Here is a 26,178-nt window from a genome sequence, read left to right as displayed (position 1 = left end):
CTCCCTCAAGTATAAGCCAGCAAGCAACTATTGATGAGTATTAACGTGCCCATAATGCCTTTGGCGGGTGTTTGTATACCTTCAAGGCATTTTGACAAGACACATCTTCCCTTTTTCCTTTTATTTCTTATTCCTATTTTTTTCCCATAATTACATTATATTACATTACATGAGAGTTTAACTAGAAACACATCTCTGATCCAGCTCCAAACAGATCACAAGCAACATTTTTCAATGCTTTTAATATTTCTCTGTGTTTAAGAACTAATGGCGCCAAAGAATTGCATGAACCTGACGCAACACTTTGAAAGAGTGGAAAAATGAGCAAGCTGTTAGAAATGAGTGGAAATCAAAATCAAGTCAAACGTGTGTCAGACAACGCGTGCGTGCTTAATCTAGACCATGTTGGCGGCACATACACGCTAAAGAAAGCTGTTAACATTGCAAATATTAGGTCATATATTGCAAACCATTACATGTATTGGATTTGTCACACACATAGATTTTGAGTAGGTATGCGTCCATCGATCGACCACCCATAAGTATTAGCTGATTTTCACGAAAACATATGTGATTGGCCAAAGCTGATTAATGCCTTCCCTTATCTATCCCTAAAGGCAATCCCCATTGGCTGATACTTTATAATTTTTGGTTCCCAAACTGACGCAGCTAGCAGCTAACTGTGTGTGCTCATACACAGTGTGGAGCCACTCCTCTAAATTAATAATCATCACTTCCATTGCGGCAAATGAAACTAATTTCTTACAAGTAATGTTACTGGAGGACAAGGATAAACATGTTACACACCTAAAAGCAAGCCAGGCATGGGCATGCTAATCTAAGATAGTTTGAAACAAGAGAAAACATTTGTGCTTATTTAAGTTTATTCACTGTAGATGAAAGCCCGTTACAGCAGAAAATAAGCAGTTATAAAACAAAATTTTAAAAAACAGGGATCCCAGCGAGGTTAAAAAAAAAATAGAGGAATTGAAAAATATCAGCTCGGAGTTAAAGGGGCCTTTTTGGGGGTGGTTGAAGAGATTTTACCAAATTCTGTAAAAATGCAAAAAAAACTTACCAATGGTTTGTATTCGATGCTATAGCCCCCTGGCCAACCCAATGTGATGTTAAAATAATCACTGATAAAGGCATTACATCACCGCTCCAAATATCTTGACTTGAAGCTGACACAGTCCGTGCCTTGTAATTTTGTGGAGATGAGTTTGGTAACACTCTTATCCAGATGAGGGAGGGCTGTTTCGGTCATGTATGTACGACCAGGCCAAATCTTACATTCTTCACCAGTAATAATAATAATAATAATAATAATGGATTAGAAGAGCGATTAATCATCCAATACTATGAGTTACAGTTAATACATGTGATTGGTACTGCCCGATCTCACTCATGGATGATCGGAATCATCTTAGAAATGTTTTGTATGCTCCTTGCAAAATAAAAATCCTATCTTAATCTAATGAAATCTGATACAAAAATCTGCCTTCAAAAACATGACGCTCAGTTTGATTTTTATCCCAATTCTTCCATTATTATGATTGCTGCCCATGCTTTTCGGTTGCAGAGCGAGCAGTGTTTAGTTTTGAATGAACAAATGAACATGGAGCTCTGTGTGCAAGCAACATGGAGGAATGTTAAAACATTGTTAATTTGTGTTTGCGTCGTGCTCGTAATGACTCTAAACTGGTTGGAAATAATTTCCCATTAAATTGGAATTACAAGACTTATTATAGAGTTTTGAATAAGTAAAAGCAATTAGCATTTCTTTGAAGGCAGGCGTCTTTAAACTTGTCGTGCTACACAGTTTAATCTCTCTGCTCAGCATAAAGAAAACGACTCTATAAATATTAGAACTTTTAATATATTATGTGATTATAATAGCCCTGCTGATATGTTAAAGTATATTTCCCGCTATAAATGTGCAGTAACGAGAATAAATGTGCATCATGAAGTGTGTGCACTATGTGAGATGTTATGTTGCGCTGAATCGAAATCACTGTTGCATTACGTTGGTTGGCCGCTAACATGGAAACGTGTGTCAAACATTGTGTCAAAGCAATATGTGCAACGTATCCTGAGTGAGCAGAGTGAGCGTACTTCATCACTGCCGATGAAATCATCTTGGGGCTGGGCCTCACAGCGCCGTTCACTCGGGCTCTGAACCCCATCGCTTCCCGTCTCCATCTTCTGCTCACTCTGGCCTTGGCCTCGTTTGGGCGAGTTAGGCGGGGTTGAGAAAGTGAACACTTCCTTCTGCAGAGCGAGCTGCAGCTCGGGTTCTTCGTCATTACTTTCCCAGTAGCTCCGGACCTGTGGGTCAGGGGACGAAGCAAGCCGGGTCGGGCTGAGAGGGGACTCTGCTGGTGTGGGTGGAGGAGATATTGTGCTGCTCTTTGGTGAATTCAGACCACGCATATCTGAGATAAAAGATTAAACGAGGAAAATATTAAAAGACTGAAGAGGGTAAATGAATGTTTTGGATGTGATTGCTCGCAGGGTACAGGAATAGAGAACAGTTCTTACCGTCTGTACTTTGCTACATGGATGGAGAAAATGGGAGCATATCATTTAATTAAGTTCAGCCTGAAGAAAAAGCGCTCGTGTGTGCACATGAGAGACGGAAACCCTTACACTGCAGCGCTCAGCGGGCCTGAGCTCAAGTACAGGGGCACCTCTCCATATGAATGAGCGAGCACGTTTCAACCTCTCGTCAGTATAATCGCTTGCTTTAATTGCCCACTGTGTGGCAATCCTTGGACCCGAGAGATGTCACTCTGACTTTTATTTAATGTGCCACATTACCATTAATGAACTAACTACTGTGAGCAAAGGAACTTGGTGCCCACAAAAACATATACAGACTAGAATAGAAATTGTGATAATGAGAGATGATGCAGATTGAGGACTACAATCCGAGCCAATACACCATCTTCATTTAAATGGAAAAAGTTCAGTACTTTGGAAGCAATGCTATTCAAATATTTAGCATTCAGTACTTTACTTTGCAGAATTAGTGTGAATGCGTGCCTCCCTCACACGATGAGCATCCCGATGCACTTGTTGTTGCTGCGTGTGTGCCAGAAGACTCAGAATAAAGGCTTTCCACGTGGGTGATGCAAAATTTAAAAAGCGGGAAACAAAAGCAGTGATGTATGCAACCTAGAATAAGACTCATTAAAATTCAGACCATAATCCGAAGCAAACAGAAACAAAATAAGAGCAGGCATTTGGATTTTTGAAAGGACAGACTTGGATGCAACCCTACAGTCTTTTGGAAAGCAAAATTGGTCATTATTTCACCTGAAGGTTCCCAGCAGAGGTGAGCCTCACCTTCATCGACAACCTCCCTCGTTCCTTCTTGTGTCAAAGGTTTGTGTCTGCTCTCTAACCTGCTTGATGGAGGGCTGCATTTCTCTCTGGTCTCATTTCTCCTGCAGGGGTCAACATGAGCAGGACCTTCAGGGGCAGAACACACCATCCTTTTAAAACTCCAATCTTACAGGGTGCATTGTAGCATAAAACACATCATACCTAACGGCGTCTCTAGCCTCTCTGGTCCAACACTGAGGAATCGTAGCTTCCTCTTCTCTGGTGTTTGCTTGTTGCCCACTTTGCTTCTCGAAGGATGCGACTGCATGCTGGAAGATGTTCCTACGTACAAGACATGCCAGTGGGGCATGAAAATAACCATTAGGAAGGAATCACAGCAACAGAAGATGTTTAATTGATTCATAGCAAAGCCAGAGGTCATCAAACTGATTTATCTTTCATTTGAATCATGTTTAAGTGATACTGTCCAATCTGAGCATCATTATTATTGAAAAGGCAGATTTTTTTATGCAGCTCTTGTGGTGGTTGGCAAGTGAGGCTACAGGTCAGTGTTTCCCATACATTAATTTCTCATTATACATTACAAATTATTGTTCATTTATCCATTTTTATATTGCTTATACTCATTAGGGTCCATGGGCTACATTATTTGGTTTGAAATCAGAGTTTGAGGTTTGAGCAACATCAATCAATCAATCAATCAATCAATGTTTCAATCAACATGCTTCCATAGTGAGTCAGCACTCAGTCAAGAGAGCAGCAGACTGGCCTAGTAGTACAAAATTAGCATCGATATTCATTTCCACACAGTTTGGTGAATACATGTCTGTAATTTGTTTACATTAAAATCTGTTAAATGTTTGTACAAGTTTAAAATGATTGCAATGCTAAATGGTAAATGGGTTATACTTGTATAGAGATTTTCTACCTTCAAGGTACTCAAAGCGCTTTGACACTATTTCCACATTCACCCATTCACACACACATTCACACACTGATGGCGGGAGCTGCCATGCAAGGCCCTAACAACAACCCATCAGGAGCAAGGGTGAAGTGTCTTGCTCAAGGACACAACGGATGTGACAAGATTGGTAGTAGGTGGGGATCGAACCAGGAACCCTCAGGTTGCTGGCACGGCCACTCTCCCAACTGCGCCACGCCGTCCCCAATGCTGTCCAATGCTGATTTTCATTACCCTGTCAATTGGATCGTCCTATGAATGTTAGCATTATACTCGTGGCATAAAAAAAGCCAACCTTGATCATCCGATATGGTTGTATTGTTTTTGTTTTAGTTTATACCAACTGTACTGTTGCTTTAACAGGATTATTACAAGTATGTTCACTGTGTGTGTATACTTATGTACTTTCCTTTGTGTGCTTAGTTTTACAGTAACTTAATTGTGGGGACTATCAATAAAACTCAAGTTGGACGTTTTTTCTTCTCTAATTTGAAGGACTGTTTATCTATCTGCCAAACTAAATTCCAACATTCAGGGAGGTCAAAATTATAAATGTAAATAACCACAGGTGTACAAAGTGCAGTCTGTGTTTCATTGTAGTAGTAAAATAAGCAATTAAAGAGGAACAATACAGCAAATGGATTTGAAAAAAAGAATTACCGTCGCTGTCTCCAACGTCTGTAGTAGATTGCTGGTGCATCAGATTGAAACCCTAAGGGGCATATCACAAAGACAAACATTGCACAGGTTGAACAAGAACTGCAGTTATATATGACATGATTGCTAAAATCAAACAAACAATTTTATTAGGGTTTTCATGTTATTACGGTTTTTCTGCCATAGGGTTCTCCTTTTTCCAACCCATTTGTAGCTGAGCCACCTTTTCTTCCTGAATGTGTTGCTGCTGCTGTGGCTCTGCAGCCTGGGGCAACGTGTGAAGCCGCCTGGGGCTTGGTTCTCTGAGAACTGGCTGATCTGGCAGCAGACTGCTGGTCAATTCCTGCATAGACAGTCACATTACAAATAGACTAGCATTGATCTTTAACTGCTGTCATTTAGCAAAGTGTGTTTAGGTTGCAAATAATGAGCACTTAATCTAATGCAGAACATGCAGGTGATCAATGATGATAACACTTGAAGTTGTAACATTAATCTGTGGCGATTTGGAGCAGTGGAAGACATGCAGAACTTATGAAACTTATGAAAGCACTGCTGTTGGCCTTTTTTCCAGGCTTGTATTTAGGTTCACATGCAAGATTTAGACTTGCCTTTTTCAAATTCAGAGAGTACACAAGCACAATAACATAATGTTATGATATGTTCAAGAGACCAGTGTAATGGCATTTCACAATGTACAAGCAGGACTCATTTACTTTGGCAGCGGGATTCAGTCTCTTCACAAAAGGTAGAAACATGTCTGATGTTTGTGCAAAGATCAATGCAACACTACGAATGAATGCAATGAGACACACACACACAAACACACACAAATTATTTCAGGAACTTGTGAAGGAAAAATGACAGAAGACAAAATCCTGGCAACATAAAAGAAACTTCTGACCTTAAAATGTATTATGAGATTAAGATGTTGAGTGTTGCTTCATACTTACTAACAGCTCTTGACAATTCATTGAGGCAAGGCTGCTACCACTTAACCAGATGTCTTATTTAATAACAATCCTTGGGAACGGAATGCTAATGATGCTAATTACGATAAACTCATTCTTGTCGGTGGTCGCTTCTGTCTTGTGCAGGCGCCTTTGCTTGACTTAACGGGACTTCGACGGCTGTCAGAACAAATGAATATGTGGCGATTAAAGAGGCCACAATGGCGGTAGGCATGGATTACTAGTGCGTGTCTTTGTGCATGAGGTGAAAATAAAGGACAGGTGAGGTGGGAATGATGCACAAATAATGAGCACAGATTTTTGACTGCAGGAAAGCAAATTATACGTGATGTGGAGACGACTCCCCATACAGCCACCTTTCCTGCACAATTAATATAACAATATGCAGGAAAAAATACTGTTTATACATCCATCCATCCATCCATTTTCTACCGCTTATTCCCTTTGGGGTCGTGGAGCCTATCTCAGCTACAATCGGGCGGAAGGTGGGGTACACCCTGGACAAGTTGCCACCTCATCGCAGGGCCAACACAGATAGACAGACAACATTCACACTCACACTATACATATTAAACTATTTTACTATACCATAATGCTACTATTTTTATACAACTATAAACAAGTCTCAGAGGTCCCACAATTGTGCATTGGAAGTGTCTTGGCCAAAAGGTAGCCTAGATTAAGGATTTAAAAAGTGTTTTAGGTAAGCCCCACGTCGTTTTGTGTGTCCGTAGATTTAAGGCTAATGAGCCGTGTTGTGTTGTCTTGACAGAGTGTGTGCGTTCTAAAAGCGATATTGTGTACTTTATCCACTTTTGCCATATACTACAGGTATCTAAGCATAGTTGACGATTCGGAGGGGTCTGATTCGACTATCAACCTCCCAGTTGAATCTTCGGACATTGAACCCCCCTCCTCCAACAGTGGGAAGATGTTGAAAAGATGACGATGAGGTGGGTGTTAAACAATCACTTAATTAAAACGAACAACCACGGCAAATCAACATTTACAGCCGTCTTTCTATACTGTAAGTGCACATATTTTCTCCCCTTCTCACACGCTTGCTTCTCGTCTTCCCCGTGCTCATCCAATCACCAGGTGATTTCACCAAACATTTATAGACTTTGTGTTTTGTTCTCTTCAACAAAAGACTGACTTCCTTTTCATCTTGTATTAACTTTGGGAGGGACATAATCCATCGAGTTGCGCTTTTTCCCCATTCCTGCAACAGCTCTATGCACATCCATGTGATGTTACTAACACAAAGTGACCAGTGTGTAGTACTACATATGATCACAATCTATTTTGGCGGATTCATCCCCATTAGCTAAACTGCCCCATCCGTCAGCCACTTCTGTTCCCTACTCTACTGAGATTTTTTTTTAAACAACCAGTTTGTAGATGTATCTATCCATCCATCCTCAATCCATCCACATCCATCCATCCACTCTCCATCCATCTATCATCAATCTATCCATTCATCTATCCATCAATCCGCCATCCACCCTTCATCCATCCATTATCCATCCTTCATCCACCCTCCATCTATCCATTATCCATCATTCATCCATCTAAGATCAAGTCGCTAGGGCAGCAGTCTAAGCAGAGAACCCTCTCCCCAGCTACTCCCGGGGGTTTCCGAGGTGTTCTCTAGCCATCTGAGAGACATAATCTGAATCTCAATTAAGGGCCTTGTCTAAGTCCTAGGCCCTTGGTTTTGTGTGTTCCGTTTAGCAAGTTGTGTTACAATTCTCCTGCAATGCTGAAGGAGCGTTTACACATTGCACATTTAGATGGCGATTCATGGCAGTTCTGCAATTTGCTTTGCTATGCCTAAAACCGTGTTAGGACCGAACACAACAACTGGTCATCAGTCACGCCTCCGCCATGAAGCACTGCGATTGAAGACTCTGCCGCCTTTTGAGGAGATTTGTGGTACTTCCGTGCTAATCTGCGTTGGGGCCGTGTTCAAAATGCATGGAGACAAGCTTTTCGCCATTGTTGGGACAAGGTTCACAGGGTTTTGAGAAACGGCACGAACCGAACCAAATCCAAACTGGCAAAGTGTGAACGCCAATTAAAAGAAGGGCTAAGCGTCAAGCGCCAGTGTTCCCTTGATTATCGCGGGCGTTATTATGTTCGAGACCACCACGTGCATTTCTGCCCTGTATTTCATTTTTTAAAATATTTTATATATTATATGCAAGTCTTTATAAGCCCTCCACACAGCTCCCATACAGACAAATAAACATCTCTTATAAATGCTCTTATAACACTTTATACACTTTTAAAACCAATGTAATTTTAACATGAAAACTTAAATGAGTACTCAAACTTCAATGTACTCACTGGTACTTTAAAATCTGCGATCCACTTAGATCACAGTAAGTGAACTGTGAATTGGTGTGAGCACATTACATAGCAAAATGAATAGTGGTCCAACCACATTTGCCACCAAGTAATAACTCATTTTTATAGTATGGGCACTCGTGTTTTTCAGGCTTTCTATCTGGTTTTATCAGGTATCCTTTGCTACGTCACATTAATAATTCTGTTTTGAATGCTGTTTTTTTTTTTTAATTGCTCATCATGACAACCAACTAACGCATCTATTGTATATATTGTAGCTTCCAAATACTGGGACATTCAATTTTTATAGCTTATCTAATAACTGTGATGTAACCAAGCTGCTAGGAGTGATGACAGAGCGGGGAACGAGTGTTGTCTCATTTCTTAGGGTGAGTCCTCATCTGGCTCCTCTCAATGTAGAGAAGCAGTGGGTTTCCACCGAGCTCCTCCCGATTGATAGAGCTTCTCACATAATCTTTAAGGGGGAGCCCTGCCACCCTACAGAGGAAACTTATTTCAGTCGCTCGTACCCACGATCTTGTCCTTTTGATCACAACCCAAAGCTCATGACCATAGGTGAGGATAGGAACGGAATTGAGAATTTTTCCTTCCGACTCAGCTCCCTTTTTAGAGTCCGATGCAAAGGCCGCGTCACTGCAGACGCCACACCGATCTGCCAGTCGATCCCAAAATCCATTCTTCTCTCACTCATGAACAAGATTCCAAGGTACTAAAACTCCTCAACTTGGGGCAGGATCTCATCCCGGACCCAGAGATCACACTCCACCATTTTCCGGGTGAAAACCATGCACTCGGACAAGGAGGTTCTGATTCCCATCCAAGTTGCTTCTCACTCGGCTGTGAACTGATACAATGAGAGCTGAAGAGCACATTAAGGCCAGCAGGACCACGTCATCTGCACCAAACCAGATCCCCTCAACACCCTGACTGAGCCTAGAAATTCTGTCCATAAAAGTTATGAACAGAATCAGTGACCAAGGACAGTCAGCAGTAAGTCAAACTTGTTTTCAGTAAAGGCTTGAAAAATGTAAACAACTGTGATCCATCTGTATCTATCATTATGCAAATTTTTGTCTCAGCCTTGACTCTGTCTCCGGGTCATATTGTTTGTTTGCTGCCAGTGCTATATTACTAAATAGGTTTGCACTTCACGGTAATAACTTAAGTGCTCCATCCATCCATCCATTTTCTACCGCTTATTCCCTTCGGGGTCGCGGGGGCGCTGGAGCCTATCTCAGCTACAATCGGGCGGAAGGCGGGGTACACCCTGGACAAGTCGCCACCTCATCGCAGGGCCAACACAGATAGCTCCATTATTCAAAAAATATTTTTGCTAACCAGACACTATAAAAGCATACGTGTTGCTATTTTTATATTTTCAGCAAAGTTATACAACTGTAGAAGCACATGAGGAAGTTATGTAGCGAGTTACAAATGCAGCTCAGCAGATCAGGGGCCTCAGGTAACAACAGTTACGCGACATTCCTACTGAAAATAGACGTACGTTCAATTCCAAAAAAGTATGTACTCCAGTAAAAATTTTGATGTATGAAAGTGTACGCACACACAAAGCCCAGCACATTTCTTTTTTACATCGCAATCAACTTGAAATCGGTCCCAGATATCAGCGTGGCTTGGCACGCCGTGACCATTCCCCCTTTTAAATACGCAAATCACATTGAAAGTAGCCATGCGCTTAAGCGCAGCACATTTTGGTCAATCACAAGTCAGTTGGAGGTGCTTCTTTCTGGTGTTTGGAGCAATCACCAGCAGGATAAATTGCTGTGTGCTGCGGAAAATTGTAGGCCGAAATAAAGAAGAAATGGCCGAGCATCAGTAAGGTGAGGAAGAAGATGGATGTACATCGCCAAAACAGACCAGTGTTTAAAAACATATAGTCACTGCAATTGGCTTATAGGCGGGTGGTCTCTCCTACCTCACCGCTTCATTTGTCCTCACCCCGGAAGCACAGCGCTCTTTGCCAGCGGAAGAAATTATGTAATTTTGCAATCTTTTAAATGTGAACATGCCAGCATATCATACAATATAGGAAACACTTTGGCTCTTGTTTGACAACTCAATTTATTATTAGAACACAGGAGAGCTTCTTTCGCTAGCAGCCGTACGTTTATGTGACATCCTCCTCGATCTCTGTGCGAGTGTGCGGAAACCACCCGCTGCTGTATTCCGCCTAACATGGCCAAGGAGTCCCAGGAACACGTTTTGACAACAAAAGGTGGCAAAATAATCGCCTAGATAAATTAATATATGTCCTTACAAATATGAATATGAATATAATGCATGCATTGGCAAAAAAGTGAATGTTGTGCCTCTGCCTCCATCTTTTTTACATTGTTAAAATCAAAGGTTGGTAAAGCCAATAACCACCTTTTTATTTCGCCAAAGTATCCACAGCTAGTAGAAATGTACATACTACATCCATAAAGTTGGCGTAAGGCAGCGCACATTGCCAGGTCAACGTTAGTCTTGATGCATCATGCATTTCTCTGCCGTGAAAAAGTTTTTTTGCCAGGTTTTTGTGTGCCAGCTATCTTGTTACATGAGGCCTCTGGTAATGACAATGTCCCACCACTAATGTTAAAAAGACCATTACTGAGATAAGCTCCAGCATCCCCCGCGACGACCATGTTTTATTGTGCTTTCATTAAACATGTGTTGTGTTTCTCCCCTGGTTCAATCACCTGTCACTAAAGAAGAAGAATTTCCTTAATCAAATTGTTAAAGTGTCATGCAAGTTAATTGGTGAGTTTTAGCTGTCTCCAGCCATCCTGTACAATAAACAGGTAGTATGGGTAGCTTCCTCCATTTTAACTGGGTCTTACTACCTACACAGCCTTTTTCAGCTTCTCCCCTCTGGACGGAGGTCGGGGGGGGGTGTTTGGGGGCGTGGTTATTTACAGCTAGAATTCACCAACTCGAGTATTTCATATATATTTCATATATATATATATATATATATATATATGTATATATATATATATATACAAATATATATGTATGAAATACTTGACTTTCAGTAAATTATAGCTATATATATATATATTTTTTTTAATTTTATTTACATAGAAAAAAATAAAAATACTTGAATTTCAGTGTTCCAGCGGCTATCCATTAGATGGCAGTATTGTCCTGTTTAACTTTTCCGTTCATGATGAGTATATCATTTTGGCCGCCATGTCTGTAATTTCCTCGTTCTTCTGCTTCGTCTCCTTGTTGTGTGCGCAGTTGTGCACTCTATAAAAGCCCTAGATGTTATGACGTCTTTGGGCAGACAAGCTGTTTATTTTGTGGGAAAGCGGACGTGAGAACAGGCTGTCCCCACTCAGTCTCAGGTCCGCATTGAGCTGGAGGGGGCGTGGCCTCCAGCTCCGGCTGAATACCGGGAGTTTGTCGGGAGAAAATCTCTGCCGGGAGGTTGTCGGGAGAGGCGCTGAATATCGGGATTCTCCCGCTAAAAACGGGAGGGTTGGCAAGTATGTATTATTGTAACAGGAACAACTTCAAAAAAACATTGGATTTTAACAACAAATTTGAGTTGGGCATCACAGCCTGCAGTGTGAGCGTAGTTTAGATGTCTGCAACAAATCTAATTTAAGGGTTTTGCTTTGCTTTGACTTGGCATGAATTGATTTTAGGTACTGATACATTCAGAGTCTGGCAGCTACAACTTACCACCATCGGAGAGTGTTGTCTTCGAAGTGGCCTTCTGCAAGACTGTCATGTTCAAAACCTGACACTCGTGCTGCATGTTTGGTGGCAACTGGCAGCTGCGAGGTATCTGAGCCATAAAATATTCAGCTCCACCGAGAAACATATCTAGATGTAAAAAAGAAGAATCCACAATCTATCAATTGGTAGGAAACAGGAGAACACGACGAACAAATCTTGAATGACTTCAGCTCAGTGATCATCTTAAAGGGTTTTGAAGTATAAAGTGAATTATATTTATGTAGCGCTTTTCTGTAGTGACTCAAAGCGCTTTACAGTGAAACCCACAATCTAAGTTACATTTTAAACCAGTGTGGGTGGCACTGGGAGCATGTGGGTAAAGTATCTTGGCCTAGGACACAACGGCAGTGACTAGGATGGCGGAAGCGGGGATGGAACATGAAACCCGAAAGTTGCTTGCACAGCCGCTCTACCAACCGAGTCGTGCTACTTGTTCTTTGGCTTTTAATTTGTGTATTATTGATTACAAAAAGAAACAGTGTGATGATAACCATAGAACTTGAAAGGGTGATGGCGACATACAAAAACCATCTATTGAGCCGGACACGCTAATAAAACAGACACACATCTTATTCATTTTAGAAAAAAAACATAAAACCCCACAAAGGGACAGGCTCTGCAAATACAATGAAAATAAGCCCACCAAGTGATTGATTAATTGTATATTATTTTAAATTATGCAGTGCTTAACCTATTTCTTACTTGCCAGTTAAAAAATTTACTTTGCATGTACGGCTAACTGATGATGCCTAAATGATGCCATTTGCTTGTTCTAATTCTGTTCTAATAAACTGAAATGTCTGGGGTTTTCAATTGTAAATATAACACACACATTGAACAACTCTGAATGGGCATTAGTCCATTTCAGGCAACTTTAATTAATTATTGTACTAGGTTGCTGAGAAGAAGATGACTCATTTGAGTAACAAAACTGAAAGTAACAGTGAGTTTCATTACAGAATGATCCAATGATCCATACAGTGCTTCTGTAAAGTATTCCCTGCGTTTCACTTTTTCCATTCTACACACAATACTCTATTAAGACAATGTGATTTTTTTAGAAATTTTTGCAAGTTCATCAGAAATAAAAATCTACGAAACCACTTTCATATAAGTAGTTACATCTTTTGCCATGAAGCCCAAAAGTGAGCTCAGGTGCATTATATTTCAACTGATCATCCTTGAGATGTCCCTACAGCTTCATTGGATTCTATCTGTGGTAAATTCAGTTGATTGGACATGATTTGGAAAGGCACAGACTTGTCTACATATGGGGTCCCACACTTGACAGTGCATAGCAGAGTCGAAGGAATTGTCTTTAGTCCTCAGAGACAGGATGGTCTCGAGGCACAAACCTGGGCAAGGGTACAGAAAAATATCTGCTGCCTTGAATGTCCCAATGAGCAGAGTGGCCTCCATCATCCGTAATAAAAGTTTGGAACTACCAGGGCCCTTTTGTAACAACCTTGTGTTAGCACAGAAACATGGTGTACGGCCTTTTTCACGGCAAAAATGAGATTTATCAAGCCTGATGTTGATGTGGAAATGTGCGTTACCTCACGACAACTTCATAGCTGCCGTATGCACATTTCTACTGGCTGGGAATACTTTAACGACACATAGAGATGGTTGTTCAAGCATTGCCAACATTTGATGGTTATGGTTATGATTTTTGTTATAGACATGTTTAAAGGCTTACTGAAACCCACTACTACCGACCACGCAGTCTGATAGTTTATATATCAATGATGAAATCTTAACATTGCAACACATGCCAATACGGCCGGGTTAACTTATAAAGTGACATTTAAAATTTCCCGGGAAATATCCGGCTGAAACGTCGCGGTATGATGATGTATACGCGTGACGAAGTCAGTTTAACGGAAGTTATGGTACCCCGTAGAATCCTGTACAAAAAGCTCCGTTTTCATTTCATAATTCCACAGTATTCTGGACATCTTTTGCAATTTGTTTAATGAACAATGAAGGCTGCAAAGAAGACAGTTGTAGGTGGGATCGGTGTATTAGCAGCGGACTACAGCAACACAACCAGGAGGACTTTGTTGGAGAGCAGACGCGCTAGCCGCCGACCTCACCTTGACTTCCTACGTCTCCGGGCCGCCAAACGCATCGGGTGAAGTCCTTCGTCCTTCCGCCGATCGCTGGAACGCAGGTGAGCACGGGTGTTGATGAGCAGATGAGGGCTGGCTGGCGTAGGTGGAGAGCTAATGTTTTTAGCATAGCTCTGTGCGGTCCGGTTGCTAAGTTATCTTCAATGGCGTCGTTAGCACAGCATTGTTAACCTTCGCCAGCCTGGAAAGCATTAACCGTGTATTTACATGTCCACGGTTTAATAATATTGTTGATTTTCTATCTATCCTTCCAGTCAGGGGTTTATTTTTTTTGTTTCTATATGCAGTTAAAGCACGATGCTATCACGTTAGCTCGTAGTTAAAGCATTTCGCCGATGTATTGTCGTGGAGATAAAAGGCACTGAATGTCCATTTCGCGTTCTCGACTCTCATTTTCAAGAGGATATAGTATCCGAGGTGGTTTAACATACAAATCCGTGATCCACAATAGAAAAAGGAGAAAGTGTGGAATCCAATGAGTCAGCTTGTACCTAAGTTACGGTCAGAGCGAAAAAAAATATGTATTTCACTGCATTCTAGTCCGTCACTCTAACATTCCTCGTCCACAAATCTTTCATCCTCGCTCAAATTAATGGGGTAATCGTCCGAATCGCTCTAGCTGCGTTGAAAACAATAGGAAAATATGAGGGAGTGAACAACTGACAACGTCACGCTACTTCCGGTAGGGGGAAGTTTTTTTTTTATCAGAGACCAAAAGTTGCAAACTTTATCGACGTTGTTCTATACTAAATCCTTTCAGCAAAAATATGGCAATATCGCAAAATGATCAAGTATGACACATAGAATGGATCTGCTATTCCCGTTTAAATAAAAAAAAAATTCATTTCAGTAGGCCTTTAACCAAGATTTCAACAATATAAAAAAGATTGAGGTGAGGACATAAAATTCACTGGAGTCTATCCATATTACATTATTTTCACATGACACTCCAATTTGGCTGTAAGCAGTACTAACACAATGGGTTAGTTGTAAGTTACACAAATTATATTTATATTAGGGGTAATCAGAGTCCCTCACCTCTGCTAAAGTTATACGTATCATACCACAACGACTATCTTTTTAAACCAGGTGCAGCACTATCTTATTTTTGATTCTCTTTGTCTGTTTTGGCCAAGCACATCCATCTTCTTCTTCACAAATTATATTTATATTAGGGGTAATCAGAGTCACTCACCTCTGCTAAAGTTATACGTATCATACCACAACGACTATCTTTTCAAACCAGGTGCAGCACTATCTTATTTTTGATTCTCTTCGTCTGTTTTGGCCAAGCACATCCATCTTCTTCTTCAAGTTCTTTGTGATCCGACAATTTCTTTCCATTTTAGCATGTATTCAATTCTTGGAGACCTCCCAGCAATGACAGTTTGCTGGAATCAAGAGAAAAAAATTGAAACCTGATTGGGCAACGTTTTCAGCACTCAAGCACATGTCTACTTTAAATATGATTTGCATTTTTATAAGGGGGCGTGGCCTGGGCGAGATCTGTGCGCCAAGCAACGCAGACATCTGGGACCAATTTCAAGTTGATGGCGATTTAAAAAAAGAAATGTGCTTGGATTTGTGCGTGTGCACACTTAAAAACATCTGACTTACTACTTGCGCATATAGTTTTCTAAGTTTATTTTTAGTAGGAAATCCATGCAACTCTAGTTAAATGAGGCCCTTGGATTCTTCCTGTAGCTGGCCGGTCATCTAAACTGAGTGATCGGGGGAAAAGTGCCCTAATCAGGGAAGTGACCAAGAACCCGACGGTCACTCTGTCAAAGCTACAGCAGTCCTCTGTGGATAAATTTCCAGAAGGACATCTTTGCAGCAATCCACCAATCAGGCCTGTATAGTCGAGTTGCCAAACGGAAGCCATTACTGAGTAAAAAGCACATGGCAGCCTGCTTGGAGTTTGCCAAAATGCACCTGAAAGACTCTCAGACCATGACAAAACAAAATTCCCTGGTCTGATGAGACAACGATTGAACTCTTCTGTGTGATAGCCATGTGTCATATTTGGAGGAAACCAGACACTGCTAATAACCAGGCCAATACCATTCCTATAGTGAAGCATGGTGGTGGCAGCATCATGCTGTGGGGATGTTTTTCAGCGGCAGGAAATGGAAGATTCTAGTCAGGACAGAGGGAAAGATAAATGCAGCAATGTACAGAGACACCATGGATGAAAACCTTCTCCAGAGCGCTCTTGAATTCAGACTGGGTCGACGGTTAATCTTTCATCAAGACAATGACCATAAGCACACGGCCAAGATATATAAAAGGAATGGTTATGGGACAACTCTGTAAATGTCCTTGAGTGACCCACCCAGAACCCAGACTTAAATCTGATTTAACATCTCTGGAGAGATCTGAAAATGGCTGTGCACCAACGATTTGCATTCAATGTGATGGAGCTTGAGAGGCATGGCAAAAAGCAATGGCCAAAACTGCTCAAAGATAGGTGTGCCTAGCTTTTGGCATTGAATTAAAAAACACCTCAGGCTGAAATTGCTGCCAAAGGTGCTAAAAGAAAGTATTGAGCAAATACTGTGAATACTGATGGACATGTGATTTCTTAGTTTTTTATTATCAATACATTTGCAAAAAAAGCACAAAAAAACGTTTTCATATTGTCGTTATGGAGTATTGTGTGTAGAATTTTGAAAAAACCCCCCACATTTATTCCATTTTGGAATAACGCTGCCTGTAACATAACATAATGTGGTAAAGGAAAATACTTCAAAAAAATAAATACATCAACTTTTGTACTTCATCACTTGCATAGGATGTGATGCAACTTCCTGTGTATCATGTGACTTGTGGAATAGTCCACAAGAGGCTAATGTGTTCGGGTAACAGGACTGAGTAAAATCCAGGGACATAAATGCGAATTATAACTAAATACATATTTTCTGAAAAAGAAAATGAACAAAAAGTATTGTTGGGATAAAGAGTAAAACAAATATGTAAAAATATATATATATATATTTCTGAAGGACTTACTTTTTAATATTTAATTGTAAAGTAATGTTCGAGGACCAGCAAGAAATATTATTTTTTACCAGTATTTAAGGTAGTTTAAATTAGTTGTTTAAATTGTATTTCTCAAATATGCAATCCGATCTATGTTCATGACACTTTGATTAATAAAACAATTATTTTCTACTTAATTGTATCGCGCAACTAAACATTTTTTTTCTTAGGGACACAAATGTCACCGATTCATGGCACTGTTTTCTATAGAAATGTGTTGGCTATCATGTTGGAACAGTTTTGACATCCATCCTGAATGTGCTTTGCATTACCTTCACTTGACAGTCCACTCGGCTCAGCTTTCACAGTGAAGATTCTACGCACACTACAGGAGGCAAACAATGTGATGCCGTCCAGGCTCAAAAATCCTGCAGCCTTGAACAACTCTCGGGTGAATGACCCGAGGTCGACAAACAAAGTAGTCCACTGTGACAAGAGCAAAATAATCTTGTTCACATTTCAACACTGATGGTAAAAAACACAGAGCTCACATAAAAATAATGACAGAATGTCTGAGATATACTCACAATATTGCGTTTCACTCCTGAAAGAGGTATTTTTGCATGCCAGAGTGTGGCAGACAAGTCTTTATGCACAGTGGATAAGTAGAGGCGTCTTTTCAGGTGGCCGACATCAGTTACTCTGAGGCACAACAACGTGAATGATCAAACTCGGGTAAAATATAATAACCATGACTTTAGGCCAGTGGTTCTCAAACTTTTTTTGTCATCCCCCACTTTGGACAAGGGGGAGTTTTCAAGCCCCACCTGCCCCCATCGCCCCAACAGAACGCTAATGCCAAGCTTAACATTTTCAAATTTATCGAACATCAAGTAACATCAAGTTTTATACATTCAAACTCAATAACATAAAATAAAATCAAGTTCAATAATAAATAAAATAACTGTGCAGCTGTGGTATAACTTGCATCAAGTTCAATATCAAATAAAATAACTTGCATCAATTCAATAATAAATAAAACAAAAGTGTTATAACTTGCATCAAGTTCAATAATAAATCAAAAAAAGTGTTATAACTTGCATCAAGTTCAATAATAAATCAAAAAAAGTGTTATAACTTGCATCAAGTTCAATAATTAATCAAATAAAAGTGTTATAACTTGCATCAAGTTCAATAATAAATCAAATAACTTGCATCACGTTCAATAATAAATAAAACAAAAGTGTTAACTTGCATCAAGTTCAATAATAAATAAAACAAAAGTGTTATAACTTGCATCAAGTTCAATAATAAATCAAAAAAAGTGTTATAATTTGCATCAAGTTCAATAATAAATCAAATAAAAGTGTTATAACTTGCATCAAGTTCAATAATAAATAAAACAAAAGTGTTATAACTTGCATCAAGTTCAATAATAAATCAAACAAAGTGTTATAACTTGCATCAAGTTCAATAATAAATCAAATAAAAGTGTTGTAACTTGCATCAAGTTCAATAATAAATCAAATAACTTGCATCAAGTTCAATAATAAATGAAAATAAAAGTGCCACTTTGCAATCTTCGCCAAAAAAAGGAGGACAGGGCAAGTGAACATGAGTTTTACAGTACTCCAGCATTAGTGGCTGCAATGAGCCTGTTTTGCACTGCACAGCTTTTCAAATCGGGGTTGCAGGCTTGACACTGCCACTGTTAAAACCTCATTGAATTCGGGGCTGAGCTGCCTTGACGCGGCTGTTTCCCGGTGAATGACACATTGTGTCCAATGCGCATTTGGCGCAACCCTCTTTATTAGAGCCTGCAGCCCGTTTCTTGACTTTGCCATGCGCGCCATCAGAGCAAAAGCCCACACAGTTTTCCCATTTAAGGTCGTGTTCTTTGAGGAAACTGTCCATTATCTTGAACAGCTCATCAGCAGTGGCTCTATTTTTTATGTATTTGCAAAACAGCAAATCCTCGCACAGTGACTCGCCATTCACAAAGCTTCCGCTTAGCCCCGCACCCATTGGTAACTGTTGCTGTCTGTCAAACTTGCGCTCCTACCTAGAAATGTAAAGCATACAGGAAAAATAAGTAATTTACATTTATCTATATAGCGGATTTCACAGACAGAATCACAAAGTGATTTCCAGTGTGTATAGAAAATGAAAGCATAGTAAAAAAAAAAATCAAAGAATATAATAATAAAAAAATAAAAAAAATAAAAGTGAAATTTCCTCCCGTTCCTCGCGCCCCACCTGTCATGTCTCTATTCCCCACCAGTGGGGCGCGCCCCACACTTTGAGAAACGCTGCTTTAGGCCAATACTGCTTAAATGGTGGGCTGGACCTCCTGGAAGACGTTCAGTATTAGTGTTTATATTCATGCTTGAACAATACACAAGCATTGGTGAAAGCAGTGCTTATGCTAAACAACAGGCTTAAGCCAGTAGAAGAAGTACACAGTAACATGTGTACACAGCTGATGGAGAAGTTTCTAACAGGAATGAAAAGAAAATAGGAAACAGGCGTCAGAGGCAAGGAAAATACAATAAGTAACGATAACATAATACAAAGATCAGGAAATACAAAGGATCATACATAACCCTTTGGTGTACGATGTGTTGTATATGTAAAAACTCTGACAGCATGAAACAAACAACTTTAAAACGTTTGAATGTTATCGCGTTATGTGTATAAAAACGCACATCCCAGTGAAACATTTGCACCTTTTTCTCTGGAAAATCAAAACTCAGCAATCTCAATTTAAATCTTAAAAATTTAGTTAATAAACATGACTTACAAATTGTGAGAGATTTCCATAATCAGTACGCAGAATGCTGAGGTCCGCATTATTACAGTATATAACGGGTTCTCAATAGTATTTCAATTCAGGGGGGCGTGAAAACACGTCTGTCCCTTGGGTGAGTGAGGGGGCATGACAGAAAATAATTGAAAGAACGTTGCTATTATAGACACACTTATCAGTGCTGTGAAAGGAACAGGAAACCCTCGCCTGAATCTGAGAAATATATAAATGCAAGCAGAATTTACAAGCTTCCTATCTTTCCCACATGATTTGTAAGCTAGAGAACAAGCTGCATAATTGGGGGTAAGAAGGTCTTTTTTTAACCTAAAGTAAATACTGCACTAAAACAACAAAATATTACCTACTGAAATTATTGCTTGACACCATAAAATCCTACTTAAGAAATAACAGTCGTTGACTTTTTATCTTTCAAAATGCTCCATAAAAAACGCGTCATAATAATCGTTAATTTATTCAACTAATTTATTAGGGGCAGCACATCAGGAAATCGGGGTTCTAATCTCTGTTTGAAGATGTGGAGTTCTCCCAGTGCTTGCGTGGGTTTTCTCCTTCCCCATAACAAAACATGCATGTCAGTCCACCCACAGACTATACTCCACGGGTGTCAAACGTACGGCAGGCAGGCCCGCAAGATGAGTTTGCTAAGTATAAAGATGAGCTGCATTTTTTTAAGGAAAAAAAACTGCTGTTAAAAATGTGTCCACTGGATGTCGCAATAGCAATTCAAGTATTACCCACATCACAAATGACACTGTTTGAAGATGACGTGTCAGCTGACTTTAAGCGCCCTCTGGATTGGCTGTCACTACTCCAATCAGTGCACGTGCAAGCAATCAGCTGCTCCTGTTGTGGCTGGCAGCAGATGGGGGCAGACTGATACAGTAGGGACGCACAATACCTTCTTCCATTGTAAATTATCCACTCAGCGGACAAAATAAAACGGTAAGATGCAAAGACTTAAGTCAACATTACCATCATCTTTGTAGTTAGAGTGCTGTCCAACGCTCACAATTGGTTGACGACGCGATGCAGTCTTAACTCCAGTGTGGGTGTTTCTACATGGGTTATTTGTTCTATTTTATTGTATGCTTATATCTACCATGTTCACATTAATTATGTTTGTCGCAATATTACCTTGATTTCAGCTACGGCGTCATTTTGATAACTGTTTTGTTTATATTATAAGTGTAATATTTGAATGATGATAAATTAATGTGTTGTGGCAGTTGCGGATGTCACCAATGCGGCGGTTTGAGGAAACACTCAGTTGCTTTTTCAAACACGTCTTTAATTGTGAACTGCCAACATAAGAATGCTAAACAGGAAGTGCTTAAAGTTTAGTGGCTTTGTAAATACACTGATACAAAGTCTAAGTTTATGTGTTCTTCATGGTGTTTTTAAAACTGCACCATTTTTTTTCCTCAGAAATTTTAACTAATTCGAAGTGTTCTGCCAAGAGGATTATTTTTAATATGTACATTTTCAGAAAGTGCTTGTTCTATTTTTGATCAAAGTAAAACAAAGAAAACAATCTGAAGTTGTCTTTATTTTTAAGTTATTATGCCATGATTTTACCAGTCCAGCCCACACGGAAATAGATTTTCCTCAATGCGGCTCCTGATCTACACAACTGCTCTAGTCTAACTGTCCACAAAGTGAGAGTAAATGGTTGTTTGCATACGGCATATGTATACTGTGATCGACTGGCGACCAGTCCAGGGAGTATCAACCTCTCTCACCGTTAGGGTTGCACGATTATGGCCAAAATATTAATCACAATTATTTTTTTTATCAATATTAAAGTCCCGATTATTAATCAATTTTTTTTTACTGTTAATTAAAACATATTTTATTGCACTTTATATTTTAAACAGTTTGAGAACTTGGCTTTCATTTCAAAAGGAAATTATAAAATAATGTATTAATAATACAATTAAATGTACAACAGACAAAAGGCTAACTAAAACAAATATGCCATTGCAGAGTGCGATCATATGGTGCAAGCACGTAAAAAAAATCAGATTATGCATAAGATGCACATACAAAGGTATGTTATGATTGTACTACTCACAGTATATATAGGACATAAGTCTTTGGCCAAATAAAACGTTATTATGTCCGTTATTTGGCGTGTCTTTGAGAGGTGGATGGATACGGAGTTCCTCGGTACACAATTGATGTTACGGACGTCTGAATTTTAGGCACCCGCACGTTAGTAGCTGTTCGTCGGGGCATTGCGTGGACTATGTTAGCAACCAGCTTTACAGTGCGGGCAAACGATGGTGATTGAGAAAAGAAGGGAAATGTTAGTAATGCTTAACGTGTCTCCGTAACTCAATATTTTGTTTAGATGTGCACACCAACGCAATTTTGCCGTGCAACTCGTTGTGGTGTTTGTCGTTGGTTTATCTCCGCGGGAACAGTTCCTGGTTTCGGGATGAGAAAAGAAGGGAAATGTTAGTAATGCTTAACGTGTCTCCGTAACTCAATATTTTGTTTAGATGTGCACACCAACGCAATTTTGCCGTGCAACTCGTTGTGGTGTTGTGGTGTTTGTCGTTGGTTTATCTCCGCGGGAACAGTTCCTGGTTTCGGGAAACGGGCGGGAGTGCCTAGAAAACAGCGAGGCGAGCGGTCGTGTTCCGGGGTAAAAAAGCATGCCTGTTGGTACCCCGTGGGTAACTCTGCCGGAGGGGAGTGCACTGATGTAATAATACATACATTTTTGTTAATATTCGGTAGCTACTGGCTGATCTACCATCAACCTCTGTTGTCACTGTCTCTTACTCGCGCTCACATTGAGTCCACTGTGACTGTCTATCGATCGCTCCCTAGTGGTTGGCAGGCTGTTGGTTGTGAACATGGTTGGTTTGAAATGCTTGTTTTTTAAATCCTAGTATCTCCGACGATCACTAGGGTTGTCAAAAAAAAAAGATTTTCGAATGAACAGCGATTCTTACCTGTAATGATTCTTCATCGATTTAAAAAAAAAAAAAAAGTTGTTTTTTTAAATCTGTCCTGTCTAAACACTCAGGCAAATCATATTGTTGATGTAGATGCCCACATCTGCTGTACAGATTTATTTTAATAAGAGAAGTGTGGGATCCTTCTCTTGTTACCTCATTTGTATTGGACTTTATTAAATGTTTGGGTAGAATTTTATTAAACAAAACCAGTATTCTGTTAGTACAGAAATGTATCAGAGCTGGTATTCATTTTATGAAGGAATGTAGTTAATCAATGAACTGGCACCCAATGTTATTGAAAAAGTAGGAATTTTAAATCGAGAATTATTTTGAATCAAGAATCAATTCTGTATTGAATCTTTACCCCGAAGAATCAAATCGAATCAAATCGTGTGGTGCCCAAAAATGTACAGACTTAATGATCATCCTCATTTAATCGTTGCTGCAAAAATCGTGATCACGATTAAAATTTGATTAATAGTCCAGCCCTGGTCCAGGTTGTACCAGGAGTGAATTAGAGAAGCAAATTATATTTGTATATCACTTTTCTCTCTAGAGACTCAAAGCGCTTTACATAGTGAAACCCTTTATCTACATCTTTAAGCTCCATTTGAACCAGTGTGGGTGGCACTGGGAGCAGGTGGGCAAAGTGTCTTCCCCAAAGACGCAACGACAGTGCCGAGAATGGCTGGAGCGGGGATGGAACCTGAAACCCTCAAGTTGCTGGCGCGGTGGTTCTCCCAAACGAACCACACCGCCCCATATGTGTATATTAAAATAGATATAAAGACTGCTGGAATAGTTTCTTTCCAGTACAGAAAACCTGTCAAACTTACACAAGCTCCATTGAAAAATCTTTGTCAGGAGGAATTTTCACTTGAATGGCCAAGAATCTCTGGAGAAGCCCAACTAAGGAATAGAGTAATATTGTCACACCATTAAATAGCTTGGGTGTAGAGTACTAGTGGTATCGGTAACTTACGAGTCATTTTCCCATTTCCTGGCATTTGCATCTTCACTGACTTGCAGCTCCCATCCAGACAGTAAACAAATCCTTTAACTTCTTTGTCATATTCCTGGAAAGAGACAGAAGCTTAGTAGATGAATGAAAGTCTATCGGCCATTGTCAGCTCTATTAGAACATGCATACCCAATTCAGTTCATTATTGTTCAGAAGCCTCGATAGTAAAGAAATGAATAACCAAGTAATACTGTCATGTTGTTCATTTACATGGCCTTATGGAGTCTGCCATGTCCCTGCAAAGACGTTCCGCTCCGCTTGATGGCGGCCATTTTTTTTTTCAAACCTTTATCTAATTTTACACACATGTGCTTGTCAGTCCCCTAAAAGTGTGTACCAATGCAATATTTGTGGGAATTTTGCCAGACAGCACTTTCAGCTCTGAGTGAAGTTTCAAGTCAGTCTGACTAATAAGGTCAAACCTTGAGGTTTAATAAAAGTGTGTAAAATGGTGGTGTATTAATCATAAAAGTTTTAGCACAGCCAACACAGTTGAAGTGCATGTTTTGGTAAAATTATACCCTCTTGTGTGCAGCTGTTCAGGAATAGTAGTAGTGTACTGATTTATGCACTTGTTTTACTATTAGGGTGAAAGAATACATCTGTACATCTGTGTTAAGTAAGTAAGTAAGTAAGTAAGTAAATGAATTTAATTTATAAAGCGCTTTTCACAGATAAAATCACAAAGCGCTGTACAAAACATAGGTGAAGTAAAACAACAAGTCAATTAAAACAACAGAGGTAACATCATAAAAAGGATACAAAGTGGATTAAAAATGATAGTTAAAGGTGCATTAGCTAAAATCTTTACTAAAAAGAGAACTTTTCAAATGTTTCTTAAAAGTTTCAACACAGTCAAGATCACGAAGGGACTGGTGCAAATTGTTCCAGAGTCTGGGAGCTATAGCCTGGAATGCCAAGTCTCCACAGGTTTTAAAACAAGTTTTCGGGATCTTTAGAAGACCCTGGCCTGAAGACCGAAGGCTGCGCCCTCAAGAGTAGGGGCATAGTAGTCAGTGATGTACTGAGGGGCCCTACCTTACAATGCACGGAATGTCAGGACTAAAATTTAAACTCAATGCGGAATTTAGCTGGAAGCCAATGAAGACTGGATAAAACGGGGGTGATATGGGCTGTTCTGGGTGCACCCGTCAAAAGTCTGGCAGCCGCATTTTGTACAGTCTGAAGTCTCTTTAGCGTTGACTTGTTGAAAAGGGTGAAGAGAGAATTGCAATAGTCGATACGAGACGAAATGAACGCGTGAATGATCATTTCGAGATCCAATTCTGACAACAAATTTCTCACTTTAGAAATATTTCTGAGATGATAAATACAGTTTTTGGTCAGTTGACGGCAGAGACCCTCCAAAGATATTTGTGGGGCGGTATAGCTCGGTTGGTAGAGCGGCCGTGCCAGCAACTTAAGGGTTGCAGGTTCGATCCCCACATCCGCCATCCTAGTTACTGCCGTTGTGTCCTTGGGCAAGACACTTTACCCACCTGCTCCCAGTGCCACCCACACTGGTTTAAATGTAACTTAGATATTGGGTTTCACTATGTAAAGTGCTTTGAGTCACTAGAGAAAAGCGCTATTTAAATATAATTCACTTCACTTCACTCACATGGACTGATCCAAACACAACCCCAAGGTTTCTGAGGCTGCTTTTTAACAGATGCACCCAGAGCACCAAGGGAGGTCTTGATCAGGGGGATCTTCTTATCGGGGGCAATTATCAGAGTTTCTATTTTGTTTGAATTTATCTGGAGTGAAATGTGTTACTGTTTAGCATTTTTACAATTTTTTTTTTTTTTACTCACTTTCTGTATGGACGACTGTCCACCAAAAAGTTTCCACCTGGCCACGGGATCTTTGCCTTGCCCACTGAAGACCTCCACCACAGCTCCACCCTGCAGCACATCAAAGTGTATTCGCTTAGTGTATTAGCTTAAAGCTATCGGTCGTGTTAGCTAGCAGGAACGTAAATACTTACCTGATAATTATGCTTAAACATTTCCCCACGGTGGTCAGTTATTGTACTCGGCAACGGAATTTTAACGTGACTCTTAACATTAGAATAATGCCTGGGAGTAAAAACGTAACAAACAGGTATAAAGTTTGCTAAGGGCTGCGTTCGTCTCCATGGTTACCTAACGCTAGCAAAAAAAGGTAGGCGCTGTTCTGTCCGCCAATCAG

The 26,178-nt window shown here is 40.0% G+C and overlaps 1 protein-coding gene across 6 annotated transcripts in view; it reads right to left on the bottom strand.

The window, feature by feature from the left end:
• The window catches only part of cfap20dc (CFAP20 domain containing), a 58,844-nt gene extending 32,698 nt beyond the window's left edge, over positions 1-26,146 (bottom strand). For 2 of the 6 annotated variants that reach the window (XM_062049023.1, XM_062049014.1), the window contains exons 1-12: positions 25,976-26,146; positions 25,803-25,892; positions 23,947-24,040; positions 23,801-23,873; positions 17,759-17,873; positions 17,504-17,657; positions 12,001-12,144; positions 5,137-5,309; positions 4,970-5,021; positions 3,550-3,669; positions 3,319-3,474; positions 2,116-2,435 (exon numbers count right to left, since the gene is read on the bottom strand). In XM_062049023.1, the coding sequence (XP_061905007.1) occupies positions 2,116-2,435; positions 3,319-3,474; positions 3,550-3,669; positions 4,970-5,021; positions 5,137-5,309; positions 12,001-12,144; positions 17,504-17,657; positions 17,759-17,873; positions 23,801-23,873; positions 23,947-24,040; positions 25,803-25,892; positions 25,976-25,996 (1,512 nt within the window). In that variant the 5' untranslated portion in view covers positions 25,997-26,146. Of the gene's footprint in view, positions 1-2,115; positions 2,436-3,310; positions 3,475-3,549; positions 3,670-4,969; positions 5,022-5,108; positions 5,310-12,000; positions 12,145-17,503; positions 17,658-17,758; positions 17,874-23,800; positions 23,874-23,946; positions 24,041-25,802; positions 25,893-25,975 lie in introns of those variants that run through there. The other 4 variants (XM_062049032.1, XM_062049041.1, XM_062049047.1 and 1 more) reach the window with 4 other exon arrangements.
• Between the last annotated feature and the right edge of the window lie 32 nt (positions 26,147-26,178).

The sequence above is a fragment of the Entelurus aequoreus genome, linkage group LG01, assembly GCF_033978785.1.
Source record: "Entelurus aequoreus isolate RoL-2023_Sb linkage group LG01, RoL_Eaeq_v1.1, whole genome shotgun sequence".
NCBI classification, from domain to species: domain Eukaryota; kingdom Metazoa; phylum Chordata; class Actinopteri; order Syngnathiformes; family Syngnathidae; genus Entelurus; species Entelurus aequoreus.
The sequence above is the reverse complement of the archived record's forward strand: the minus strand, read 5'-3'. Positions and strand labels throughout refer to the sequence as shown.